The 16,872-nt window shown below is 39.7% G+C and overlaps 1 protein-coding gene across 15 annotated transcripts in view; it reads right to left on the reverse strand.

The window, feature by feature from the left end:
* Positions 1-16,872, reverse strand: part of ESCO1 (establishment of sister chromatid cohesion N-acetyltransferase 1) — a 72,210-nt gene that overhangs the window by 25,743 nt on the left and 29,595 nt on the right. For all 15 annotated transcript variants that reach the window (XR_010152043.1, XR_010152044.1, XR_010152045.1 and 12 more), the window contains exons 5-8: positions 12,922-13,036; positions 11,084-11,144; positions 9,164-9,278; positions 5,816-5,947 (exon numbers count right to left, since the gene is read on the reverse strand). Coding sequence is in view for 9 of the 15 variants with exons in the window: in XM_016933426.4 (XP_016788915.1) it covers positions 5,816-5,947; positions 9,164-9,278; positions 11,084-11,144; positions 12,922-13,036 (423 nt within the window). In the remaining 6 variants the exon portion in view is untranslated. The remainder of the gene's footprint in view (positions 1-5,815; positions 5,948-9,163; positions 9,279-11,083; positions 11,145-12,921; positions 13,037-16,872) is intronic.

The following is a 16,872-nucleotide window of genomic DNA, read 5'->3' on the forward strand; positions in this document are numbered from 1 at the left end:
ACGCCACTGCACTCCAGCCTGTGTGACAGAGCAAGACTTCGTCTCAAACTAACTAAATAAAGACATGGGAGATGTTTAAGTGCATATTACTAAGTGAAAAAAGCCCATCAGAAAAGGCTACATACTATATTATTCCAACTCTGACATTCTAGAAAAGGTAAAACTATGGAGACATTAAAAAGACCAGTGGTTGGCAGGGGTTAAGGTAGGAAGAAGGGATAAATAAGCAAAGCAGAATTTTTAGCACAGTGCAACTATTCTATATGATATCATAATGGTGAATACATGTCATTATACATTTCTCAAAACCCACAGAATATACGAGAAAATCCTAATATGAAACATGGATTCTGGGAAATAATGATGTGTCAGTGTAGGTTCACCAGTTATAACAAATGTACCACTATGATAAGGGATGTTGACAGTGAGGGAGGCTATACACGTGTGGAATTAAGGAGTATATGGGAACTCTCTGTACTACCTGCTCAATTTTGTTGTGGATCTAAAACAGGTCTAGGCCAGGCATGGTGGCTTACACTCATAAAGTCAGCACCCTGGGCAACAAAACAAAACCCCATCTCTACAAAAAACTTAAAAATTAGCCAGGTGTGGTGGCACTCGCCTGTAGTGGCAGCTGCTCAGGATGGTGAGGCAGGAAGATAGCTTGAGCCCAGGAGGTTGAGACTGCAGTAAGCCATGATTGTGCCACTGCACTACACCCTAGGTGACAGAGCGAGACACTGTCCCAAAAGGAAAAAGAAATATTAGCCAGGCCTGGTGGCCTGTACCTATAGTTCTTGCTACGCAGGAGGCTAAGAAAGATTGAGCCCAGGAGTTTGAGGTTACAATGAGCTATGATTGCGCCACTGCATTCCAGCCTGGGCAACACAGCAAAACCCTGTCTCAAAAAATAAAACAGGCTGGGCGCAGTGGATCACACCTATAATCCCAGCACTTTGGGAACTCAAGGTAGGCAGATAGCTTGAGCTCAGGAGTTCAAGACCAGTCTGGGCAACATGGTGAAACTCTGTCTCTACAAAAAATACAAAAATTAGCCAGGCATGGTGGCACACAACTTAGTACCAGATACTCAGGAGGCTGAGGTGGGAGGATTGCTGGAGCCCAGGAGTTTGAGGCTACAGTGAGCTATAACTGTGCCACTGCACTCTGGTCTGAACAACAGAGTAAGATACTGACTCAAAATAAAAATAAAATTTAAAAATCAGAAAAAAAATCTCTAATCCTGCTCTACTACTATTCACTTCTCTTTTCTCTAATGCCCAGTTTCCTCTTTTTCCTAACAATCTTGAAAAGGAATAAAGTATACATAATTAAATTATATGCACTCAAATTTCACATAAAAAAATAAAGATTAAGCAAGAGTTACTGGAACATGGTTTCCCTAAATCAAAAATTTAATCACATGTAACTTCTTTCCTCAACTTTCTGTAGCAGCACTATCCAAGAGAACGTTCTGTGTGATGATGCAAACATTCTATATACCACCTAACACAGTAGCATCTAGCAATGTGTGGCTTTTAAGCACTGGATAGTACGACCGAAGAACAGTATTTTTAATTTCATGTAGCCTAGTGGCTACTTCACAGGACAGCACAGCTCTGTAGCCAATCAGAGATCTGTCAACTCTTTTTTTTTTCCCTTGAGATGGAGTCTCGCTATGCTGCCCAGGCTGCAGTACAGTGGCACGATCTCGGCTCACTGCAACCTCCGCCTCCCAAGCTCAAGCGATTCTCCTGCCTCAGCCTCCTGAGTAGCTGGGATTACAGGCGCGTGCCACCACACCCAACTAATTTTTGTATTTTTACTAGTGATGGGGTTTCACCATGTCGGTCAGGTTAGTCTTGATCTCCTGATCTCAAGTGATCCACCCCCTCGGCATCCCAAAGTGCTGGGATTACAGGCATGAGCCACTGACCGGTACTGTCGACTCTTTCTTCAAAGTTTCTCATCAATGTTCTTTCCTATTTCTACGAACGTCATAGTAATTCAGCACTCACTATACATGCCTAATATGTATACTACTGTCTATCTATGCCATTGAAATATTACTTCTCTCCCTACACTTCATCAAAATATTGTTTTAACGTTATTTAAATTTTTATCATTCAAAATATTCGAGATTTTTCAAAACTTAAAAGAACAGAAAGAATAAAGTACATATAGCTTTCAAAATCAAAGTATCACAATTTGACTTGATTGTATTTTTCTAGTCTCATTATCCACAAAAATCCTGATTCAATAAAAATGATCTACTCATTATTCCTCACAAAAATGTTAAGCTTTCTCTTTAGTTGTACTGTTACCAATCATAGATGACTATCTATGTTCATTTTAAAAATCAAATCTTAACTCTTTCCTGTCTATGAAAACAAACCATTCTGACCACTTCTAAGTTGCAAAGCTAATGTATGATTTATTTAAATATTTAATATTGATTTATTGCTTTAATGGTTACTTAGATCTTTTATTAACTTTTCATTTCTTTCAGCCTTTGTTCCTAAACTTGAAGGAAAGGGCATAGCCCCGAGAGTAGTGCTCTCCACACAACATTCACTCAGATGTGAATTAATTCAAAGGAGTTAAGAAGGATAATACAGGAAAAAAGGATTGAGTTTTTCTCAGCCAAGAACCCATACATTGTTCTTTGGCATTACTAAAAGCTCAAAATATAGCTGAGTTCCTGATAGGTTCCTGATAGGTTTCTGGCAGTTTCCTGGCCTTGCAACGTGGCTCAATATGTATGCCAGGGGAGAGAACTCGTGCTTTCTCTTCACATCTTTAGGGAACAGTACCTTAGTTCTGGAAGGAAACTGAAGTAGTTTCCTAGGTCTAAACCAGAGTCCAGGCTCCACCTGAAAGCATTAAGAGGTTTCTTCCTAAATAGTTTTTTGGCTTTTTTGTTTTTTGGGATTTTTTTTTTTTTGAAACAGGGTCCTGCTCTGTCACGCAGGCAGTGATGCAATCTTGGCTCACCTTAACCTCCTGGGCTCAAGCCAACCTCCTGAGCTCAAGCGATCCTCCCACCTCAGCCCCACCAAGAAACTGGGACTACAGGCACATGCCACCACGCCCAGCTAACTTTTTTTGTACAGATGGGGTTCCACACGTTGCCTCGGCTGCTTCCTAGTTTCTAATAAGTCAAATAAAATTCATTTCCCCAAATGGTGTCAGCCAAGCAGATGGGGTAAAATGAAAGAATACAGTAAGAAAAAATTTTCTTACTGTATTTTCTACCTTTTATTTTAACCTTTTGAAAATATGACTTTTAGCCATTTCCAATTGTTATCAGATTATTAATCTGCCTGGAAAAAATTTTTACCCAAAGAAAAAGGTATTTATCTTATTTTCTACAGAATGTTTGATTAAAATTTTGGCCAAGCGTAGTAGTTCATGCCTGTAATCCCAACATTTTGGGAGGCCAAGGTGGGTGGATCACCTGAGGTCAGGAGTTCAAGACCAGCCTGACCAATACAGTGAAACCCCATCTCTACTAAAAATACAAAAATTAGCTGGGAGTGGTGGCATGCACCTGTAGTCTCAGCTACTTGGGAGGCTGACAGGAGAACTGCTTGAACCCAGGAGGTGGAGGAGGCAGTGAGTCAAGATTGCACCACTGCACTCCAGCCTGCGTGACACAGCAAGACTCTGCCTCAAAAAAAAAAAAAAAAAAAAAAAAAAAAAACTTGTTTTAAGTAAAACTAGTTGTTTCTAATTTATTCTATATTTAGTCTTAAGTAGAACAAAACTTTATTTCCACTTCCTGATACTGTCCATTTAACATGAATTAACACCAGAGTACCATATGACTTCTTCTATATACTTCTCACCAACAGACAAACCTAACAGATAAAATTGGCATTAAATAAAATTAAGATATTTTGTCAAGCATTTGTGAGTACTTAATGTCTATGAAAGGCATAAAATGAAAAGCCCAATAAATGTTTTAAAGTCACAACCCAAAATCTAGAACAGTGATCATAGCAGAACAGCTTTAAGATAGGTATGTTTTCTTCTTCTCTCCATACACTATAGAATACCACAATGTTTTGGAAGAGTCTCTTCCTTAGACTCTGTGTATACCTACATTTGAAAACAGCAAAAGATAAGAATATCGACCTTGATAACAGCAAAGAATGGCCAACTGCTAAACTCAATTCCTTCTCTTGAGCTTATTTCAAAAATGAAAAAAATAACCCATGGCTCTGTCCCATCAAGGGGGGGTTGGAGGAGGGGTCTGGCTAGGGCAGGAAATAATCTTCCCTAGGTTGCTACATTGCTTTGCTGCTTTGCAAGAGAGCCAGAATGTGTTTGGAAGATGATGACTTCACCTTGTTCCATAAATCAACTTCCCTTGACATCTTGGAAGAGTAGAGCAGATATTTCCTGATTGATTTATTTACTTTTCCTCTCAGAAATTAAGAATTTTCCTTAAGGTGAAGAATTAAGACTTTGAAATAAAATGTTTTTATAATTTTAGGAAACTAAATGATCACCAGAATTGAATAATGTACACTGAGTAGAATTTACTTGAACTAACTTCCTCTACGAGGTTTGTATATAAAATATACTGAACTATTTTTGTCCTAGAAGTATTCTATAATTTAGCTACCTGATAGAACTATTTTTCTTTTCACAATGCAAGGATATTAACATAGTCAAATTGAAAAAGTACAAATTTCAAATGATAAAACAATATCCAGCTATAGATATTCTATGTCCACGCACCTTATATTTGGTGAAGTGGTAGGAGAGAGTGTGTGGAAAAGTCAGATGAAATAAGAAATATAAAGGATGACCACAGGTAGAGAACCAAAAAAGTAAAAACTCACCCTATCCTGGGTAGAAGTAGCTGGATGAATGAAACAATGAATACAAACCCTTCAACCGAAGGTAAGTATTAATACAAGCATATGAATTTAACGGAGGCCAATAAAGACCTTTAAATAATCTAGTATCTGGTACCTATATAAAGATTTATATGAAATGAATTGGTGATCTCAGTTCAGATATCCTGGAGGTCTTATTAATGTGAGTGTACAGTACTGAAGGTAACATGTATACAATAAAAAGAGATTCCATTTCAGATATGGGTAAACAGCAATTCAATTAAATTACTATTTTCACAAGATATCTGAAATGGTTCAATATTGCTAAAAAAATTTTGCTATTTCCACAAATATTAAATAATACCCATTATGCCTAAAATGCACTTCCATTAAAAAATATATTTTGTACTAAAACAGATTTACTCTGTGGGAATTTTTTTTTTTTTTTTTTAGTATACTACAAATTCTGAGGTCTTAATTTTCTAGAATTTTTCTTTTTTAATCTTATAAAGAAAAACCCTCATGATAACAAAGAGAAGGTAAAGGAAATCTCCAAACAACCTACTTGGTATAATACCTATCACGATCAATCTCCAATATAAAACTGTGCCAAGAAATGTAAATATTAAATAGATTTATCAACAGTAAATAATTATTGAAATCAAAGGAATTTTATTAAAAAACATACAAGTTAAATAGCATTACTTCTGACAAGTACAATCACTACTTTAGAAAAGTAAAATTTAAATTCAAAATCCCACAACATAAACCAGTCAGAATAAATTAGCTGGTTTTTATGTTTGGCTTTGTTTTTAAAAAGCCAGTATACATACTACATGTGCTTTGTACATATTATTATCTCTTAAAAACATAAATTTTTCAGTGATTTAAATTTGGCAACTCATCTCATTAAGAGACCGACCTAATTATCTGATTTTTGCATTTTAGAATTCACAAATTCCACTTACCACATATTTAACAGCACTTATAAACTGGTTGTGGAAAAGCAGATGCTGTGTTTCATCTTCTGGATTTGAAGCTGTATACAGCATTCCACAAACATTACAAGAAACTGCTCCAAATCTTTTTTGTCCTGCATCCTATTTACAAAAAACACACAAAAGTTTTTTTCCTCCCAAAAGAATTATTTCAGAATATCAGCCTCTAAGGCTATAGTGTGAGCATAAAGTAAGAATTGTTTAATCTACATGAATAACATTCAATGTTAATTACTAAAAATAACATGTTAATCTGAAATCTGCATGTAATTTTACTAGGAAATGTTTCCATTTTAGTAACCTGATCCACGGCATATAACAATTTTTTAAAAACTGACAAATAGCTTTAATATTACAAACTTAGTCCTAAAGCCCCAAATAGGAAATACTCTATGAATGAGAACTAATATATATTTCGTATTTGCAATAATTATACTACTAGTGTGTAGAGGAAAAAGTTTTTTTGATACAGGGTCTCACGGTCTCACTGTGTCACCCAGGCTGGGACTACAGGGATGTGCCACCATGTCTGGCTAATTTTTGTTTGTTTTTGTTTTGAGACAAGGTCCCGCTCTGTCACCCAGGCTAGAGTGCAGTGGCATGATCTTGGCTCCTGCAACCTCTGCGCCTCCCAGGTTCAAGCAATTCTCCTGCCTCAGCCTCCCAAGTAGCTGGGATTACAAGAGCGTGCCATTGCACTGGACTAATTCTTTGTATTTTTAGTAAAGATGGGGTTTCACCATGTTGACCAGGTTGGTCTTGAACTCCTGACCTCAGGTGATCCACCTGCCTTGGCCTCCTAAAGTGCTAGGATTACAGGCATGAGCCACCACGCCTCGCCACCTGGCTAATTTTTATATTTTTTGCACAGAGAGAATTTTACCATGTTGCCCAGGCTGGTCTAGAACTGAGCTCAAGCAATCCTCCTGCCTCGGCCTCCTAAAGTGCTAGGATTACAGGTGTGAGCCACTGCACCCAGGTAGACTCTTTTTTATTTTTATTTTTAATTTGAGACAGAGTCTTGCTCTGTCACTGAGGCTGGAGTGCAGTGGCGCCATCTTGGCTCACTGCAACCTCCCACTCCTGGGTTCAAGCAATTCTCCTGCCTCAGCCTCCTGAGTAGACGGGATTACAGGAACCCACCAACATGCCCAGCTAATTTTTGTATCTTTTAATAGAGACTGGGTTTTGCCATGTTGGCCGGGCTGGTCTCAAACTCCTGACATCAGGTGATCCACCTGCCTCGGCCTCCCAAAGTGCTAGGATTACAGGCATGAGCCACCGCACCCAATCCATTCCATTTTTTAATGTCTTAAAAGTCTGGGGGGCCACCTGAGGTGGCTCACGCTTGTAATCCCAGCACTCTGGATCACGAGGTCAGGAGTTCAAGACCAGCCTGGCCAACATGGTGAAACCCCATCTCTACTAAAAATACAACAAATAGCCAGGCACGGTGGTGCGTGCCTGTAAACCCAGCTACTAGGGAGGCTGAGGCAGGAGAATCACTTGAACCTGGGAAGCAGAGGTTGCAGTGAGCCAAGATTGTGCCACTGCACTCCAGCCTGGGTGACTCCGTCTTACAAAAAAAAAAAAATTAACAATTAGCTGTGTGTGGTGACGCATGTCTGTTAGTCCCAGCTATTCAGCAGGCTGAGGTGAAAGGATCACTTGAGGCTGGGAGGTTGAGGCTGCAAGTGAGCTGTGATCACACCATTGCACTCTAGCCTGGGTGACAGCATGAGACCCTATCTTAAAAAAAAAAAAAAATCCTACTGATTATGTTGACTGTAACTACATAAATGTTCCTAGTACTTTGGGTGCCTTAATTTTTTTATATTCACTCATTCAAGTTAGATTTTTAATCAAAATATCTCCTGTTTTCCAATTTATCTTCCTGTAATTTAAAATGTAACTTTAAAATAATAATGTACTCTGCAATATAGATATTCAAAATCATTTTATACATTAAGTTCCATGTTATTATTATTATTATTTTTTTTTGAGATGGAGTATCGCTCTTGTTGCCCAGGCTGGAGTGCAATGGCACGATCTCAGCTCACCGAAACCTCCACCTTCCGAGTTCAAGGGATTCTCCTGTTTTAGCCTCCCGAGCAGCTGGGATTATAGGAACGAATCACCACGCCCAGCTAATTTTGTATTTTTAGTAGAGATGGGCTTTCTCCATGTTGGTCAGGCTGGTCTTGAACTCCCACCCTCAGGTGATCCGCCCATTTCGGCCTCCCAAAGTGCTGGAATTACAGGCGTGAGCCACTGCACCTGGACAAGTTCCATGTTATTTTAACATTTAAATCAACTACTGAAAGGAGGTAGTGATCAAATGACAAATCTAAGAAAGTAACAGATGTGAAATAAAGTATCACAATTTGTTATAAAACTAGAAGTATGAAAACAATTACTGTTACAAGACAAAGTCACTATTTAAGAAGGGGGTTGTAATAACACCAGGAATATTTTTCTGAGACAGAGTCTCGCTCTGTTGCCCAGGCTGGAGTGCAATGGCACCATCTCAGCTCACTGCAACCTCTGCCTGCCAGGTTCATGCGACTCTCCTGCCTCAGATTCCTAAGTAGCTGGGATTACAGGTATCTGCCACCACGCCTGGCTAATTTTTGCATTTTTAGTAGAGACAGGATTTCACCATGCTGGCCAGGCTGGTCTCAAACTCCTGACCTCAGGTGATCCACCCGCCTTGGCCTCCCAAAGTGCTGGGATTATAGGCATGAGCCACTGCACCTGGCCTGGGAACATTTTTCATACTAAAATTTATTATGACAAAAAGGCTCTTTGGCAAAAGTGAATGAATTTATTCTTTAAAACCTTGCATAAATACAATGCTGCTATGATTTTGATATGATTTGATTTGTCTCCACCAAAATTTATGGGGAAATTTGATGTCCAATGTGACAGTGTTTGGAGGTGGGGCTTAGTGAGATGTGTTTGCGTCTTAGAGGTGAATCCCGCATAAATAGGTTAATGCCCTCAAATGCCCTCCTGCTGGGGTGAGCAGGGTTAAAAAAAAAAAAAAAAAAGAGTCTGGCTTCCTTGGTTTCTCTCTCTTGCTTCCTCCCTTACCACGTGGTCTCTCTGCACATGAGCTCACTCCCTTTCTGCTTTCCTCCATAAGTTGAAGCAATCTGCCACCCTCACCAGATGCAGATGTCAGGCCATAGAACCACAAGCCAAATAAACCTCTTTTCTATAAAAATTACCAACCTCAGATATCGTATTATAGCAACATGAAATATACTAAGATGGTTCTAACAACAATTCACCAAAATGGTCAAGTTGTGTACTTACTATAATCAACTGTTTTTCATCAGTTTTCTCTGCTTCTTTTAGTTTCAAGTCCTTTGGAATTGTTATCTCCAAATGGGAATTACACTTAGGCAAAGAATGATTTCGTGGTGTCTCCCTTAAAAAAAATAAAATAAAATTACTAAATGTTACAGATCCAAGTCATTTCAAATCATTGGAAGGGGAAAAAATAACTTATTTTCTTTTTTTTTTTTGAAACGAAGTCTCACTCTGTCGCCCAGGCTGGAGTGCAGTGGCGCAATCTTGGCTCACTGCAAACTTTGCCTCCTGGGTTCATGCCATTCTCCTGCCTCAGCGTCCTGAGTAGCTGGGACTACAGGTGCCCGCCACCACGCCCAGCTAATTTTTTTTTGTATTTTTAGTAGAGACGGGGTTTCACCATGTTAGCCAGGATGGTCTCGATCTCCTGACCTCGTGATCCGCCTGCCTCAGCCTCCCAAAGTGCTGGGATTACAGGCGTGAGCCACCGCGCCCGGCAAAAATAACTTATTTTCTACACAACGCTGATAAATTTCAGCTTCAAGAGAGGGAGAAAAACCTTTTAAAAATCAAGGAGCAGGCCTGGCATGGTGGCTCATGCCTATAATCCCAGCACTTTGAGAGGCCAAGGCAGGCAGATTGCCTGAGCTCAGGAGATCGCGACCAGCCTGGGCAACAGGGTGAAACCCCGTTTCTACTAAAATAAAAATAAATACATAAAATAAAAATTAGCCAGGCGTGGCAGCGTGTGCCTGTAGTCCTAGCTACTCAGGAGGCTGAGGCAGGAGAATTGCTTGAACCCGGGAGGCGGAGGTTGCGGTGAGCCGAGATCACGCCACTGCACTCCAGCCTGGCGACAGAGCGAGACTCCGTCTCAAAAAATAATAATAATAAAAATAAAGGGGGAAAGAAAATTACTAATTTTCAGTAAAAAAACAAAAACTAATTTTCAGTAAAAAAAAGGCAACACTTACCACAGTTTGAATATGCTTTTAAGTTTTATAGTTTTAGCTATCTAAGTCATTCCAATTTGTACTAAATACTGTTTGTTGTTAATCCAAAAGGCAAAATAAGTCAGATCTATTTAATTCTGACATTAAAAAGAAAACAAAAAGCTTTTAATCTTACTTAAACACTCTTACATGTTGCTAATACCTAGTATTTCTAGAAGTCTAGGGAAAAGGGCATTCTCAAACACTATTGAGACAGGCCAACCACTTTGGAGGAAAGTCTGACAATGCAGGATAAGTTCTATAGCTATGAGATACAGACACACAAGTAAGCAAAGATACATGTGTTTAACATAGGATTTGTCTTTTCTGGATAGAAATGAACCAGAAATATCCAAAATGTTCATAAAGCATAGAACTGTTAAACCACGGTAAAGTCACACAATGAAATTTAATGCAGAATTTAGAAGAATAAGGTAGCTGCCAGATACTGTGGCTCACACCTATAATCTCAGAGATTTGAGAGGCCGAGGTGGGAGAATCACTTGAGGCCAGGAGTTCGAGACCAGCCTGAGCAGCATAGCAAGACCTTCTCTCTAAAAAAAGAATTTTTTTTAATTATCCAGGTATGGTGCCACACTATAGTCCTAGCTACGTGGGAGGCTGAGGCAGAAGGATCGCTTGAGCCCAGGAGTTCAAGGCTGCAGTGATTGTGCCACTGCACTCCAGCCTGGGTAACTGAGCAAGACCTCAACTCTAAAAAATAAATAAATAAAGAGATAAAGAATGAGGTAGTAGGGTAGAAAAAATGTCCATAGTAAACAGTATGTATAGGCATAGAAAAAGCTGTAATGAAAAGAGAATCTGTAGGTAAACTGAGGGTTACTAGCATAACTTTTTAGGGAAGAATCCCCTAAACTCAAAACTTGTTAAGTTAAAATCCTTAAGCTCTAAAATTTAATTAATAGCTTACCTGTTATCACTGCTTTTAGATGTCTGGTTACTGAGAATACTATGCTGTTGGGGAGCTGAACCTGTAATTTAATCAAGAAGGTGGGTTATATATTGAGTTTTATACTAGTTTTCCATCTAATGGATAAAATCATTATACATAAAAAAAAACCTTCAATGCATTAAATGACTTATTTTTAATAAAGACCATCTGATAAAATTAGAACCTTCTTCCTAGATACCATTCTTCAGACAAAAGGCAGAAAGGCTGTCTCATACTCAGACTACAAAGCTGCAAAGAGATGTAATGGTAGATTAGCTTGCCTCTAATTTAACCAGCAATTATTAGGACTGAATAATAAGGAAATTGTTTCAATGCCTGCATAATTATATAATCTCTAAGTAGAAACAAATGAAAACATTTTCTTGTTTAAAAAAAAAAAATAAAAGACGCCGGGCATGGTGGCCTCACATCTGTAATCCCAGCACTTTGGGAGGGCAAGGCAGGCGGATCACCTGAGGTCAGGAGTTCGAGACCAGCCTGGCCAACATAGGGAAACCCTGTCTCTACTAAAAATACAAAATAAGCCGGGTGTGGTGATGTGTGCCTGTAATCCCAGCTGCCCAGGAGGCTGAGGCAGGAGAACTGCTCGAACCTGGGAGGCAGAGGTGGCAGTGAGCCGAGATCGCGCCACTGCACCCCAGCCTGGAGGACAGAGCAAGGCTCTGCCTCAAAAAAAAAAAAAAAAAAAAAAAGATGGTCTCTGGAATTTTAGTCAGAATAATAAAGGCAATAAGCAATTCATTTTATTTTCTAATGAATAAATGCATTTCTCATATTTATATTACATTCTCTCTTCCCCAACTCAGAGAAAAAGTTAAATCATGTCAATGATTATCCGAACTCAACATTTTGCTCCATGTATACCTTTCATTTAGCAGAGAAACAACAGGAATTAAGAGATTTCTTTTCTATACCCTCTGCTGTCTCATCCAATATAAGTGACCAAATCCTCATCCAACAGTTCAAATAATTTTTTTTTCTTTTGGTTTTTTGGTTTTTGAGACAGATTCTCACTCTGTCACCCAGGGTGGAATGCAGTGGTGCAATCTTGGCTCATCTCTGCCTCCCAGGTTCAAGCAATTCTCCTGACTCTGCCTCTCAAGTAGCTGAGATTACAGGCATGCACCACCACGCCTGGCTAATTTTTTTTGTATTTTTAGTAAATAGAAACGGAGGTCTCACCACATTGGCCAGGCTGGTCTCCAACTCCAGGCCTTAAGTGACCTGTCTGCCTAGGCATTCCAAAGTGCTGCGATTATAGGCTTGAGCCGCCACGACCGGCCCAAATAATGTGTTATATAAAAAAAAAGTTCACAAGGTTCCAAAACTAAAGCTTTTGGACAATTTGCAAAGTGGACAATTTGCAGCATTTACTAAATCCTTAATTTAGAGATAGGATCATTCAGATGGAAAACTGAGTAAATAAGGGTTAAAGATAAGAACCTGAAATGGTAAAGCCCAAATAATAAAGTACTTAAGAAATAAGCTGCTACCACTATTTAATGCAATTCATTAAGAACACTTCTCAAGAAAGTAAGTCACAAATAAAAGTTGTTTAAAAAACAAAAGAACTTTTGGTAGGGAGTCAAAGGGTAGTACTTAGGTACTTTAAACAAACCAATCAACAGAAGTAATTCTGAAAGCATGGGTGATAGTCATGATAATCACATATTTGAAAAATACAGCAATGGTTAAAAAGAATTTAACAACCCTATTTGGTATATAACATTTTCTGTAATACTGACAAAAATGTCACTGAAGACTATGAAATCCAAATAATATTTCCAAAGTATTACCTGGAAATTTATTCTCTCCTGTATCAATTTTTGCTTGACTGAGCAGAGTCGAAACAGCAGTAACATTTTCCACTGGAGTGTTTTCTAGCTTGGATTCCAAACATTGGCTGAAATTCTGAACACATATAATTCAAAATTTTTACATCAACTTTGGGTTTTATCTAAATACACTTTCAGTAAATTTTAGCATACTAAAAAAATTTAACATACTTTTTATTTGGAGTAATTAATACAGACATGAAGTCTCCCCATGATCTTGCTACAAGCTACCCTCTCACCATCAGGGCCCATTATTACCCTTCATGCTAAATTTAAAAACAAGCAGGGTACAGCAGTGCATGCCTGTTGTCTCAGCTACTCAGAAGCCTCACTAAAAGGGGAGGATCACTTAAGCCCAGGGGTTTGAAGCCAGCCTGGACAACATAGTGACACCCTATCTCAAAAAAAGGAAATATCTCTTCCACAGATATATTCAATAGTTTCCTGGCTCTATACCTTTTTTCCAAGTCTGTCTAGACTATAATGTCCAATATGGTCATCACTCCCACATCTAACTAGTGAGTGCACTTAAAATGTGGTATCACTTGAAATGTGTTGAAAGCATAAATCACACCAGATTTTGAACTTAAGCACCCAGCCGGGCACAGTGGCTAATGCCTGTAATCCCAGCACTTTGGGAGGCCGAGACGGGCGGATCACTTGAGGTCAGGAGTTCAAGACCAGCCTGACCAACACAGTGAAACCTCGTCTCTACTAAAAATACAAAAATCAGCTGGGCGTGATGGCAAGCACCTGTAATCCCAGCTACTCGGGAGGCTGAGGCAGGAGAATCACTTAAACCTGGGAGGCGGAGGTTGCAGTGAGCCAGGATAGTGCCACTGCACTCCAGCCTAGGTGACAAAGTTAGACTCCATCTCAAAAAAAAAAAAAAAAAAAAGACAGGTTAAATAAAAGATATTAAAATTAATTTTATCTATTTCTCTTTACTCCATTAATGTGGCTACCAGGTAATTTTAAATCACGTATGTGGCTCACTTATATTCCTACTGGATAGTGCTGATCCAGAATACCTTTCCCCCTATATAAATTCAACTCATTGCTCCTCTTCCATAAAGCCTTTCCCAATCTTCTCTAGCGTTCTTCATCTACTTTGTCTAAATCTCTTTCATGTGCTTATCACTTTTTGTTTTCAATCAGTTATTTGTGTCTGACTTACCTATAAAGCTTAAAAGCAACAACCATATTATATTTACCTTTTTATTCCCAATAGCCTCTAATTCAGAACCTTGCCAAAGCAGATACTCAATTAGTAAATAACAAAAGAAAATACTTCAGGCGGGGCGTGGTGGCTCACGCCTGTAATCCCAGAACTTTTGGGAGGCTGAGGCGGGTGGATCATGAGGTCAAGGGATCAAGACCATCCTGGCCAACATAGTGAAACCCTGTCTCTACCAAAAATACAAAAAAATTAGCTGGGCGTGAGGCCGGGCATGGTGGCTCACGCCTGTAATCCCAGCACTTTGGGAGGCCCAAGCAGGCCGATCACCTGAGGTCAGGAGTTCCAGGCCAGCCTCGCCAAGATGGTGAAACCCCGTCTCTACTAAAAAACAAAAATTAGCCGGGTGTGGTGGCAGGCACCTGTAATCCCAGCTACTCAGGAGGCAGAGGCAAGAGAATCACTTGAACCCAAGAGGCAGAGGTTGCAGTGATCGAGATCATGCCATTGCACTTAGCTGGGAGTGGTGGCGGTCCCAGTTACTCACGAGGCTAAGGCAGGAGAATCACTTGAACCCGGGAGGCGGAGGTTGCAGTGAGCCAAGATCACACCACTGCACTCCAGACTGGCGACAGAGCAAGACTCCGTCTCAAAAAAGAAAAAAATACTCCAAACTCCATCAACAGTGGCTATCTCAGGGAAATGGAAATGGAAACTCCTTAAGGGCAGAAAACCTATCCATGTTCTATGGCCCTAGCACAGCACAGCACCTTGAACACAGCAGACACTCAAATATGTCCTGAACCAATATGGTCACCACCACATTTCCTGATCACTCTGTGACAGTGGTCAAAATGTTGAGATTAGTGAAAAATAATTGGAAACAATCTGAAAGGTGAAAGTCTTCTTTTTCTTTTGAGATAGAGTCTCACTCTGTCACCCAGGCTGGAATGCAATGAAATGATCACAGCTCACTGCAGCCTCAACCTCCTGGGCTCAAGAGGTCCTCCCGCCTCAGCCTCCCAAGTAGCTGGGACCACAGGCACACATTACCACTCCTAGCTAATTTTTAAATTATTTTGTAGAGAGGGAGTCTCACTATGTTGCTCAAACTTGTCTAAAACTCCTGGGCTCAAGAGATCCTCCCACCTCAACCTCACAAAATGCTGGGATTACAGGCAGGAGCCACTGTGCCTGGCCCAAGGTGAAAGTCTTTTCATAGAAGAAAAGATAAACTTGTGGTATATTCCCATAGTTTTAAAAATACCCAGGTATCAATAAGTATCAAATATAATGTTGATTACACAAAGCCAAGTTACAAAAATATATGTGCTAGTATTTTTGTAAAACACTGAAACACAAACAAAGCTAAGTATTCTTTATGAATTTATATACACATAAAATCACAGAAATAAAAACTGAAAAGATCCACATCCACTTTAGGAGCACATTTTAACTATAGGGAGATGGGTAAATGGAATAAAGAGTTGCAGTCTTCCGCCAGGCGTGGTGGCTCACACCTGTAATCCCAGCACTTTGGGAGGCCGAGTTGGGAGGATCAGGAGGTCAGGAGATCAAGACCATCCTGGCCAACGGGTGAAACCCCGTCTCTACTAAAAACACAAAAAATTAGCCAGGCGTGGTGGCAGGCGCCTGTAGTCTCAGCTACTCAGGAGGCTGAGGCAGGAGAATGGCGTGAACCCAGGAGGCGGAGCCTGCAGTGAGCCGAGATGCACCACTGCACTCCAGCCGGGGTGACAGAGTGAGACTTCATCTCAAAAAAAAAAGAGTTGCAGTCTTCATCTACACCTGTAATGTACCTTTTGTAACTTTAAAGGATTTTCAGTAATTTTTTTTAAATGTTAACTTTTGTCAAATCTGGGTGGTAGACATATGAGAGTAATGTTCATCTCTGCTATATTCTAAATGTTTGCAATATTCCAGAATTTCAAACCGTAAGATTTTTAACATAGCAACAAGTTTCTTAGGATATATTTTTTTTGAAGACAGACTTTCACTCTGTCACCCAGGCTGGAGTACAGTGGCGTGATCTTGGCTCACTGCAGCCTCCGCCTCCCAGGTTCAAATGATTCTTCCACCTCAGCCTCCTGAGTAGCTGGGATTACAGGTGTGCACCACCACACCCAGCTAATTTCTTGTATTTTTAGAAGAGATGGGGTTTCACCATGCTGTCCAAGCTGGTCTCGAACTCCTGACCTCAGGTGATCCAACTGCCTCAGCCTCCCAAAAGTGCTGGGATTAAAGGCATGAGCCACCACGCCTGGCAGGATGGTTTCTTATAATGTTCCTCCAAACAGAGGGGCTGCATAAATTCAAAGTATCTTTCAGTAAAAGCAATGTTATCAAAGGTCAAAATAATGTGGTCTACATAAACATCTTCATTCAAGTACAGTTTAGTACAAAGGAATGAATTAGATTTCATATCCATCAATATACTCTCCATAAACTGCCTTCTGAGTTTTGACAGGCATTTATGCAGCAAGCAATTAGAAGACACACTCTCCAACTGTATCTGGAGACACAATCCTGAATAAAAAGCCACTACATCTCTGCACGAAGCCACAACTTATTACTCATATTACAACTCACTACTTATTTCTAATTACTATCAGTGACTGGTAAAATCTCTCTGAACAATCATCTTTTAATTGATGCTTGCATTCCTGTCTATATAGAAAATAAAATTTGAGAGTACAATATGGTGTCTTCTCCCT

Source organism: Pan troglodytes, chromosome 17, assembly GCF_028858775.2.
Source record: "Pan troglodytes isolate AG18354 chromosome 17, NHGRI_mPanTro3-v2.0_pri, whole genome shotgun sequence".
Classification (NCBI taxonomy): domain Eukaryota; kingdom Metazoa; phylum Chordata; class Mammalia; order Primates; family Hominidae; genus Pan; species Pan troglodytes.